Source organism: Ceratosolen solmsi, unplaced genomic scaffold (assembly GCF_000503995.2).
Source record: "Ceratosolen solmsi marchali unplaced genomic scaffold, CerSol_1.0 scaffold10, whole genome shotgun sequence".
Classification (NCBI taxonomy): Eukaryota; Metazoa; Arthropoda; class Insecta; order Hymenoptera; family Agaonidae; genus Ceratosolen; species Ceratosolen solmsi.
Genome location: NW_011948412.1, coordinates 11,909,557 through 11,922,056, shown reverse-complemented (window position 1 = coordinate 11,922,056; position 12,500 = coordinate 11,909,557). Strand labels below are relative to the sequence as shown.

General features: G+C 28.4%; 1 protein-coding gene across 1 annotated transcript in view; it reads right to left on the bottom strand.

The window, feature by feature from the left end:
* The window catches only part of Rbcn-3B (WD repeat-containing protein Rbcn-3B), a 16,572-nt gene extending 5,637 nt beyond the window's left edge, over positions 1-10,935 (bottom strand). The window contains exons 1-15 of the mRNA XM_011496278.1: positions 10,871-10,935; positions 10,146-10,321; positions 9,584-9,816; positions 9,379-9,500; positions 7,635-7,825; positions 7,392-7,537; positions 4,648-4,738; positions 4,156-4,567; positions 3,403-3,623; positions 3,096-3,315; positions 2,921-3,035; positions 2,327-2,532; positions 1,984-2,121; positions 1,362-1,430; positions 595-696 (exon numbers count right to left, since the gene is read on the bottom strand). Coding sequence (XP_011494580.1) covers positions 595-696; positions 1,362-1,430; positions 1,984-2,121; positions 2,327-2,532; positions 2,921-3,035; positions 3,096-3,315; positions 3,403-3,623; positions 4,156-4,567; positions 4,648-4,738; positions 7,392-7,537; positions 7,635-7,825; positions 9,379-9,500; positions 9,584-9,816; positions 10,146-10,310 — 2,431 coding nt within the window. The 5' untranslated portion in view covers positions 10,311-10,321; positions 10,871-10,935. The remainder of the gene's footprint in view (positions 1-594; positions 697-1,361; positions 1,431-1,983; positions 2,122-2,326; positions 2,533-2,920; positions 3,036-3,095; positions 3,316-3,402; positions 3,624-4,155; positions 4,568-4,647; positions 4,739-7,391; positions 7,538-7,634; positions 7,826-9,378; positions 9,501-9,583; positions 9,817-10,145; positions 10,322-10,870) is intronic.
* Positions 10,936-12,500: the final 1,565 nt, after the last annotated feature.

Sequence of the window (12,500 nt, the reverse complement as noted above, 5' to 3'; positions counted from 1 at the left end):
AAAACTGTATAAAAATAAGGAAATTACTAAAGTAAAAAAAATTACATCTAAATATTTAATAAAATAATTATTAAAGTGAAATGAAGTCTAAATGTATATGGGTAATCTGGAATCTATTGCCATTGAAATCAACTGAAAAATAAAATGAGGAAACCTGCTGATGGAGTATATCCTTATATGCCTACAAACATTTTTTTTTTTTTTTTTTTTTTTTTTTGTCGAATGTCGAACGAAGACCACTTGCTAAGTATTATACAAATGAAAATAAAAATAACTACAATATATCCAATGAATAATTAAAAATAAATCAAGCGTTAAGACAATTATTCAGTGTGCATTTGAAAATTGCATTTAGAAAATTCATTACCGATTAAAAGGAGAAAAAACAAACAACAATATTTTACAATTGAATAAATCATTTTTTTTTTTTTTTTTTTAAATAATAGTTAATTATACGAGACTTAATGAAGTGTAATAATAATAAATAAATGAAGCGGCATAATATACTCATATTTATTACATTATGTTATAAAATTTTAACAAATAATAATTTGCATCGCTAGTATACTTTTGCAAAGCAGAAATAATTCTAACCTTTGCCATCGAGAGTCGACGGCTTTAAACCAACACTTTCCACTTTAGCCTGAATTTTAGTTTGCACGTTCTCAGCACCTTCCTTCATCTTAGCAATTATACCTATAGAAAATTTATTCCTTTAACAATTTTACAACTAATGTATTAATATGTTATTCACAATAAGCTGATAATAATGAAAATCATAAAACAAAATATGAACAGCATTCATACATGCAGGACCTAAAGAATTTTATCTTTACAATATATTTGAATAATTATACATTGGAATATATATTGGTGTCTTATTTGAAATTTTATATTGCAGGTTCTAGCATTAAAACTTAAAAATAATGAAACTTAAACGCTACAATGATACAATAGATGTTCAAATAATTCAAAATATAATTGAAATTGAAATCAATTGTCTTTAATTATAAATAGCCTGGTAGAGTAAACTGGCTTTTAAGTAGAAAAGAAAAAAAGATAATAAATCTATCATTATAAATTGAAATTATTTTATGTTGTAAGTTATTAAATGTTGTAAGTTTTAAAAATTATTCTTTCCATTAAATTTTTAAATTAAAAACAATAGTATTTCAGAACAGTCAATAGCTATCTATTAATACATAATTAAATAAAATTAACAATTATTTCAAACGGTAGTATGTAAATTGTATTAACAAAATAGCATTCATTAATAAAATAAACATACATAATGGAAAAATTAAAAGATTTTTTATGTTTTAAGAACAAACAAATTCTACGATATTGTTACAACACGGTACCATGCCGATCCTTTTCCTTTAGCATTCGCTCCATGTCACCTGCCTTATCCTTGACACGACCAAAAAAGTCTATAAATATATATTAATGAATCATTGAAGAGCCGATCACAATATACAACTATTTTACATACATCTTTTTTTCTTAATTCGTTAATCATTACAATTGATTCTTAAGTAAGACAAAGCGCAACAAAATCAATTTCTGCAATCGTTTGTTAACTTATGAAATAAACGATTCAAAGCTAAAGTATTAAAGGTATAAAAAATGATAATATTTAAAGACAGAATGTAATAATCCAGTTTTTTGTTCGATTTTTCAATTCTATAACTAATGAGATTACTTAAATATCAATGGTTAATGAAAACATTGAAATATTTCAGTATATATCAGTCGCTAATGAATTTCATTGGATATTTTCCTTATTAATCAAATCAAATCACATCAAATCAAATCAAATCAAATCAAATCAAATCGAATCGAATCAAATCATATCGAATCAAATCAAATCGCACGCAATTGTGCATTCTGCCATTACCTCAATTTTTATTTCGACTTAGTACTTGCTTTAATTGCAAGGAAAGGATCACCACGTATTTCTTAGTGCTCACTCAGTGCTCTCACCTGCAATTTTCTTATGCGCATCAGGACTTGCCGATTGCGTGAGCGCAGCGACTTTCTGATACTCCGTAGCTGAAATAAGGCCTTGTGCCTCCAATGATCCGGGTGACATAGACCCGTATTCATCACTCAACAGTTGTACTGTATCAACATTGAAAATTGACCTTGTAAAAATATATTAACTTAACAACTAAAAGTCTGACCTTAGATAAAAACTCTCTCTCTCTCTCTCTCTCTCTGTCTCTCTCTCTCTCTCTCTCTCTATTATTCTTGCCGCCGTCATCCTTATTCGTTTCGCAACCTTCCCTGCAAAAAGAGATATGTCAAAACCAATTGGGATTATCACCTATGAGGCCCTCGATGTCGAAAAAAAGAATATGACTCTCTGGATCTTTGGGATTGCTTCGGAAGCCTTGGATCGTAAGTGGAGCTCCTTTCGCCCTTATTTGATTCCCATGATCGTTTCCGTGACCACCGTGTAGCTGTTGTAATTGGTGTAAGCCTCGTTGTGTGGCATGACGAATAGCAGATAAGTTTCTATGCCTTAGACCTCTATAACAGTAAGCGACACGAATGAATAAATAATACCTGCATCCTCATCATTATTTTATATATATTGTCGATATCAAATTGTCAAGTAAATAAAAATTGAATAAAATAAAATCATATTTACATGACATTGGTCAAATCGTAATGTTGTCGTTTATTTCAATAAAACTTGCTATGCTCCTTATCAATTATTACCAAGTTGAACAATTACATTTTATTATTATTATTATTTATTTTTATTTATTTTTTTTTTTATTTTATTTATTTATTTATTTATTTATTTTATTTTATTATTTTATTTTTTTTTTGACAATACAACACCATACAAAATGCCTATTTATACTATGTTTTATTGTCTTTATTTTATGTTTAATTTGAAATACGAATTTACCTGAAAAAGTGAACGGCAGGATTCGCTAGACCTAATTCTCCAACACTCCCGGTAGTACCAGATGCTACGATTATATTCTCATCACAAGCATACAAGACCTCTTCGGCGATTATGCCTACACGGATAAAGACAATATTAGAACTTATGCTGATAAATCAAAATTATATTCTTATACCATGTAAGACGCGATCTAAATGACCCGTTTCCATTTGCCAGACGTAAACGGCTCCGTCGGAGCACCCAACGATCATAAAATCATCCAATGGTCGCCACTTGATAGTAACCACGGGGAATAAATGGCGTGAAGCTAAAACTACGCATTTTCGTTCGGCCAATGATAATAACGTTACACTGTGATCCGAAGCTACGCTGCAGACACATTTTTGAATTCTCGGCTACGGATATCAAAATATATACAAGCGTACAATTATGATTAGGAAACGTGATTTAAAGAGAATTTTATGTTTTACAGCGGTACTCACACTACAGTTATCCGGTGGAACCAATAGCTGTGTTATTTCTCCAGCATGAACACAAAATCGATGAATCAAAGTACCAGCATATAAATCCCATAAGCAGACAGCAAAATCCACGGATCCGGATACTAGATGAGTTTTGTCATATCTAGATGCAGCACCATGAGGATACAATAGGCAATTAATTCGTCCAGAATGTCCTAAAAGTATCTGATGAGGTGGCCAATCTAATCAATCAAGCAATGGAATATAAAATTATTAAGCATGATTATGCTTACGTGGGATGATTAACGAAGTACTGTAATTGAACAAAATAGTATTAAGCACACTTATTATATACAGATTGGTTAATCAAATGGAGCGTAATAATCAATAATCCAACTTAAATGGTAAAATTTTATGCTTAAAAATTTCAGACTTTATTGATCGCTTAAAAATTAATTATTTCGTTTTATCTTGACGATTACGGAAGTTCATTCGTACAATTATTCGTATAACACGTGAATATGAAACTTACACCTAATTTTTCATGCATAATTTTGTATTTTCTATTATATTTTGTGATAAATTTCTTTAGGTTAAATAAGAATATAAATTTCTGTAGTGACTGACTGGTCTTAAGCACTCGAACAAATACAACTTCTGTTTTTGCTCATTGATATTTTTAACGGATCATATTTAACGAGCTCGATGCTTTGTCATCTTTCATCGTTTATTTTGAATTTTAAAGAAATCATTACACTTCACGGAAGTTCCTACCATCATACTGTTGATGATTTCCATGTAATAGCTGTAGCATTACAGTTTGCGTTGCTGGAACAATTATTATGCTTCCATCCTCTCTACCAATAACCAATCGACTTTGCTGAGGCAAATAAATACTGGCTGTCAACTTAATTTCATGCCCATCTCCGCTGTCTAGCTGATCCAAGATCCCGACTGGCGAAGGTTTCATTGCTTCCCAAGCTGCTGTTATGCTTGTATTAAGAGTAGGAAACAAAACTAGAAGAGGCTCATCAGTTTTGCTCATCTGACTCATTTGTTCACTCGTAATTTCTGGAACTATCCACAACATAACGACTCCCTCGCTGTCACCTCGCAACAGGTACTTTTGAGTCTTATTTTCACGCTGAGCTGTAACCAATCGCATTGCGGGTGGACACGATAGAGGCTAAAAAGAATTAAAAATTAAAAAAAAAAAAGACAGGTACGACGCAATGATTATTTACAAAAAAAAAAAGTTATTTAAACCTTATCACCGGGTTGAGTCAGAATGCAATATAAATAAGGTTGATCACATTCTACTGACGCTGAATGGAAATACTCGTTGTCCGCTACGCTGCTGCTCAATAATTATTGTTAAAAATTCTGCAGTTTAACTTGGTACGAGTCACAGTATAGAATTTGTTTTTTTTTCTTTTTTCTTTTTTTCCTTTTTTTCTTTTTACAATTACGTTAGAATATATAATTTAATAATGTATACGTTAAATATTGTCAAAAAAAAAAAAAAAGCAAAGAAAAAAAAAACACTTGGAAATCGTATAAAACTTAGCATTCACAGTATGTACACTCATCTAGTAGTATTTGTTAATTAAATCGAATTAAATTTAGCAAACACGACTTGTAATTAGCAAATTAAAAGGACAAATTTATTTAATTTGTTATGTACATTAAAATATTTTATTGCAAAATCTAGACATTTCTTACAGTAATACGTTGCTTTAAAAACAGTATTGTTATACTAAATGACAAAAGGGAATTAGGAGCTCAATGTCATTCAGAATGCATGCAGAAAAGCAATAAAATAAAAGCCAAAAGAATTAATTATACGTATATATAATGATTTTATGAGGTGATAAATTGTTTGTACTAATTGTAGAGTGTGAAAACATGAGTGCTACAACAAATACAGTTACTACGATTTAGGAATGTGATAAGCTATTGATAAAACCCGAATGATAGAAGCATTTTATACTTTATTTATAAATTCTCGATTAAAAACGTCAAATTACTACCTATTAACTTTATTCATTAATAAAAATTGTATCCATCATATTATTAATGCGATTTAAATGCTGTTCAAGTTATTATAGGCATTACAAGATTTTCATACAAATAAATAGTTAATTTACGAATTCAAATACAATTATTCATTTTGTTATTTGCATAGCATCGATAACGCGCGACTTTAGTATCACAAACAAAGTCGAAAATAATGTGCGGAATGTGATTGCAAAAATGCCAACCCGATTGCATATAATTGAAAAAAATCGATAATTAACATATAAAAATAATGCAAAAGGTAATTTTAGTGTCATACAACAAGTTTATTATTATTAGATTTTATAGGTTTTTTTTCTCTCTCTCTCATTATTTTATTATTATTATTATTTTTTTAAGAATTAAAAAAACTAGTGGCGAATAAATTTCATGAAGGCTTATAGAATAGAGTTACAAGAAGAGAAGAGTAGGTTTTATAAGATAATATGAGGTATTAATGACAATGCGGGGTTACCTGCTGAAAGCCTTGCCCTTCAGCTTGCTATAACAAACCAGGTCCACCGTAGAATATGCGGATGTTAAATTTTTATGGAAAGAACATCATCGTGAAAAAAGATCAGCAATGGATTAATTGGAGTACCTGTGTGTTTAACTTATGAAGGTGAAGGTATGATAAATTATGAAATATTTGTACTTTGTAGTTTTGTTAAAGAATGCACGATGCTTTCTTTAATTATTGCTTTAATTAGTTTATTTTCCATATTATTTTATTGTATTGTGAAGTTCCATGGTGACCAATAAATTTTGATAAAAAATGTTCATTTTATAAATTTTAACTAAATTTTAACTAAATTTTAGCTTTAAATTCTTATAATTTTGGCTGTTATTATGGCAATAAAATTTACTAATTCAATGTTTATTAATGGCGTTTAAGTGCATGTGGAAAAGGTGTTAAAATTGTACGATTCTACAGTATTTGAATATTTTGCTTTGATATATTCTAGTGATTTGATGTTCTAGTGAATACATTCTAGTAATCTAAAACTTTGACATATTTTATAATGTTAGCCAAGGGTATGCGAATATATTTAAATAATTACTTCATAAATTATAAAGTAATGAAAAATCATTCTAGAATGTTCAAGTGCACGTTAATATTCAGATTTGTAAGGATCATAATTATCACGAGTTATTTATCAAGTATTATTCTTTTAATGATTTTTATAAAAATAAATATCCAAAAATATCCTGAAGATTATAATTGATGTAATTGTTCTGGCATTGAATTATTTATATGAGAAATATTTTCTGAATTTTAATGCAGTTTATCACTAATATGTTTCCCAAAAAAAAAAAAAAAAAAAAAAAAAAAAAAAAAAAAAAAAAAAATAAATAAATAAATAAATAAATAAATTGGAGCGATAACTGAATACGAATTAAATTGTGCATTGCTGGCAAGTGCTTTGCTAGTAATTGGCAATTAATTCTAAAATAAAACGGATACATTGACATTATTATTTTAGTGCTATGTTGTAAGAATTGATTAATATTAATATTTATTACTATACAAAATTTGTTTGTAAAACATTAGCCAATTGTTGTTAATTTATAAAATAAATGTTATCTACAAGTTGAAATTGTTAAAAGCGTAACTGCTTAAATTTAGTAAGAATTACGTAGTAAATACTTGTGTAGAACTACCTTTCAAGTTGTGTTATAGCCCTACAACCAATAAAGATATACAAAGATGTAAATTTATTGAATGATGTTATCACTAAATTTATGTCCAATTATGTATTTATGAAATGGAAAAGTCAAGTGCAATAATTCTTAAAAATCAATTTTCAATACATTTGTCAATGCAAAACAGATGATTTTAAATATGAAAAACTGAACACTTTATATATTTAAGTAGCTACTATAGATATGGAAAGATTAAATTTAATAAAGATTTTACGGTATTATTAGTTGTATTATCATGTATGTCAACATACTTAGCTGGTAACTTATATAAATATCCATGTCCTTCGTCGCTCCATAGAATTACTCGGTCTGCAGCTAAAAAATCTCCAGCCATCCATCTTTCTCCTCTGGGTGCTGTTACAGAGCACAGAACAGAAAAATCTCCAGCATCATATATCTATTGTAAAATTATTAAAAACGTTTAAAATTAATGCTTAACGCGTCATTGAAAACAAAATGAAATTCTGTTAGAATAGATAAATTAATTAATTTACCTGCCAGTATTTCGAACACACGATAAGTACCGTTCGTTGGTTGTAAAGGCAGCATGTCATAGCCAAGGCATTTAAACATCTGATCTGTTTACTTTCATGTTCGTACAATGGTTCGCTATTTCGATTTTCATGGCCTAGAAGTGTCCAAACTTTGACAGTTCCGGTCGTTGTTAAAGCCAATACCACGTCATCTTTAAAATATGTTTGTTAGTTGTTGTAAGAAATTGAATGGAAGAGAATTTTTTTTATTGCCGTTGTATAAACTATTCCATAGTGAATTTAAGTTAAATAATAAATAATTATAATCTATGCATAAGCAAATTTGTTAAAATTATTATGCCATAGTATTTCCTTTATCATGCACGTTAATATTTTAATACATAAAATCTATTTAATAACTACTCATACTTAAGCATGCATGTAAAAAATAAGTTTTTTTTTTTTTTTTTAAGTCATTACTATTAAAAAGTTAAAAAAGGTAAAAGAATAAAGTAAATAGAAATATATTTATAAAAAGAAAGAATAAAAGAAAAAATATTGATTTTGCCAGAAGCTTTTGTTATTTTAAAAATTAACTGCTCGAAAAATTCTTTGTGCGCATTTGCAGTTATTCCCATTTATAAATGCTTTAATTTTATTTGAAGAAGCAAAAAAAAAGGAAAGTAAAACAAATCAAAATATGTTAATACGTTAGTTTTAGTAAATTTCTTTGCTAATATTTTCATTACACTTATCAACATATATATTCGTTTAAAGATATCTAAAAATCAAAAAATTAATAATTTATAAGTCAAATTATTGACATTAATTACTTGAGCAGAAATGAATATATCTATAGAGCGAACATTAAAAAAAGAAGAAATAATAATAATAATAATACATATATTGAAATCAAGCATTTATAAAACAATTTTATAAGAAAATTTTCACTATTGTAATTAATTTTTTAAGTGTAATTCGCCATTTACTTAAACAAAATATTACAATTTTTCAATTCGATTAGGAAGAGTATATTTATCGTGTCATTATACTTACAAAGTGTATTGTTTGTCATTATTGTATTTATGATTAATGATTGCAAGGAATGATTTATGGCAATATATATGATAAGTCTGACGAATGATAAATCGAAATGAAAAAAATTGTTAGCAGAATGTTTTTTAGTTGATTAAGTGATCAATGTTTGTCAATAAGAAAACCAAAAATGCTTTGTAGGTCTTAGAACAGCCAGAAGATTTAAACCGTTCGAAATTCTAGAAAAAATAGAAAGACAGAGAGGAATTTCAACTACCAGCACTCAAGTACCAGTTTGAATCCAGTTTGATTACATGCTGTAACATTATAATGTTTATTAAAAATATATAAACAATTTTAATAGGGACTAGTAATACCATTATTATATACAAAAAGTCAGATTTAACTAATGTATTTGTTAGATATTTTACCACAAATTTTCATGACTAATGAATCAAATAAAGTGCAGCCCATTATTATACATTTGTACAAAATTGTCTCGAAATTAGAGACTAAAGCTTATTTATAATATATAACTTTATTTATAAAAATTTATTTCACCGATTGAAAACTTATCCCGGTTAATCGTAATGTGATCAAATTTTAATGTTATATTACTAAAAATAAAAATAAAAATCGTATGGTACCGAAAGAATCGATGTAAAAATAATAAAGGTTGAAAGCGTAGGTGTGAATGAGTGTGACTAACTTGTGTGCACGTAGAACCGACCTTTCCGTTTGGCCGGTCGCAAAACATGTAAAGCACTGATCCAATCTGGATTCATCCGTGAGCTCAATGTAAATAGTACTTCAAGACTAAACGGATCCATTACTAATACCTCTGGATAATATCTATAATTACAATATAATATTTGAACTTTACATATAAAATTTTCTAGGTCAAACGTGTAGGAAATCTCAAGTTTTTAACATACCCTGAACAAAATAATCTCACATCTTCTCCCCCAGCTGAGACATAGGGTAGCATCTGAGTATGAATATTATTGAGCTTGACTGTTTCCCGGCATTTACCATCAACCAAATCCCAAGTACACATTTCTCCACTTTCACTACTGCTTACAATATAATTCTGCTCCATAATGATACTAGCTCGACTAAGGCACATAATTGGAGCAGTGTGACCAACGAGTAAGCACCGTGGTGTCATCTACAAAACAAATAGTTTTATAACAATGTATAAATTTATTTAATTATATATATTTGCCACGAATGGATTTAACAAATAAGCAAATAAATAATATAAAGTTATAAGGTGCGGCAAACTTATGTATAAAACATTACAATACTATCTACTTTTTATTTAATAAATTTTCCAAATCTTTTAAACAATAAATATTTTTACTTTTTACAAATAATTACTAAAAATAAGTTTTACAATAATAATGATAATGTTTAATAATATTAAACATATGTATATATGTTATATATATATATATATATATATATATATATACCTGTAAGATAATGTGTACGTACCTTTAATGTTTCTGGGTCAACTTGCCATAAACAAATTTGCCCATCATAACAACCCGTTACCAATGTTTTCTGATCCCTCGACAGATATATACACGAAATGCAATGTGTCGGAGCTATACGTCCCCATAACACTACAGGTACAACTAAACTGGTTCCAGCTGTCATGATTATTGATCCTATGGCATTTGAAACAAAATTTTAATCACGTTGAGATAAATGAAAAAAGCAACATAAAACATAGAAAAGAGTAGAATTATATATACGATGATAAAAGTTATTTACAAATTATTCAATAACTAAATATACAATAAGATAACATATTAATAGCAAAATATTAAATATAAAAGTTATTTTTTTACATACTTCTTATTAATAGTACAATCGCTTTAAAATCTTGTAAATCGTTACTTTAAAGATAAAATGGCCACGAATTAAATCAATATACTCTAAAACTGAATAATTTTCCATTCGTTTTATGGATGCCGAATGAGCCAACGTATTTTTACTTGAAATAGCAAATGTTTCGCGATGCGTCTCGTGATTCCTTACCACAAATTACCAAAAAGTCATTACGTTGATTTAGAATAATACATAGCGTCTGCTATGCTGGTTTCACGAGATGTCACTGATGGCATCGAGCTTTCTCATAGATTTTTCTAACGTCCCTATCGATTATTCAAATCCGTCTCTACTCTAAGCATTTCAAAATAATTATCAAAATTTACCAAGTTCGCCGATAGGCAATACAGATTATTCGGTGCCTCAGGATTTGGCGAATTTTGCCGGAAAAAAAGTAACTTCACTGTATGCTCATGCATGTGGCCATTTTGGATTAGTCAACGCGATCAGCTGTTTATGCTCGATAAAGTATTTAATTTTTACCCTCTCCCTCTCATCCGTGCTGACCAGTAATATTACAAATTTCTTCTGTTAAAACTCTAACTTTACACACGCGCGCATACGCGCGCACACGCACGAACGATAAATCTTTCAATTATTCATTTATTACAATCATTGCTTTTTAATTTCCATTAATTTCTATGTATTTTTCTTATAAAGCTCTCAAATTATAAATAGTTTATGGAGCCATTTGCATGATAAATAATGCTAACATACTTTATTACGATTGTAATTATTAAAAGAAATAAGTCGATTAAATATAAATATAATAAAAAGAGTTGGCCATGGAATTTGTTAGCAAGCGGGGCGAGAGAGAGAGAGAGAGAGAGAGAGAGAGAGAGGACATTAATTGTTCTAAGATTCTGCGCAAATACTAAAAATAAAGCGGGAAAAGGGCGGCCGTTTCAGTTGTGTACAATTCTTTTGCAGCAAGAAATTTTAATCAAATATTTCTGATAGTAGGGTTGGAATTTTTAAATAAATTTCACATGATTTATACATATTTTTATTGTATAATTATATTAAATAACTAATTTGAGTAAGAAAGTATCGTTCGAATATTAAACTTGTGCATAATAAATGTTTGTGCCAAACAAAAAAGTAAATTTTATGCATACATAAACGACATCAGGCACACGTGTTCTACATATTTTGGAAGTATTTATAAATTCAAAAGGCATTGTTTAATAAATCGTTGCTCCCAATATTTTTATCGTGATTTTATTTTATTTAAATGCACTCGACGATATCTCAACTAAAAATAATTCATTTGTTGTATATCTCTCGTATATTATAAATCTTGATAAATACTGCAGCCACAAGACAAGTAATAATTTATTTTATTTTACTTTTTAACGCTATGACGGAAAATATAAAAATGAAAAATCTATCCACTTGAAATTTATTACTTGACGTAGATGTAATTGTTACGTAAAATCGGCTGAGATGATTTTTTATTTTTTTTATACAATTATATATATATATATATATATATATATATATAGATATTTATTACGCCTCTAAGCATCTACATTTTATTATCATTTTTTTTTCTTACTATTTACACTACACTTTCGCTGCGCATCTTGTCCACTACAAATTTGATGGCGCTGTAGACAAAATACTTCGGTAAGCTCGATAAAAATAAGCCAAAATATTCAATTGATATCTATATAATTTTATTACACGATTAGTGCTTTGAATGTCAAATAAAATCTCTTACATTTTAAAAGCTTGTCTTAATTTTCGTCAATGTATTTACAATAACAACTCTATAATCGCTAATTATCTGTTATTAATGATACTTACAACCTCTAAACTGGACGATAAATTTATTGTTTTCTTATAAATTCACGGAGCAACTTTTATTTTAAGTAGAAAAAAGTTGAAGTCAAGATTAGTTACTGTATCCTTGCTTAAATCAAATAGTATTGACCATTTTTTCTTTTGTGAACG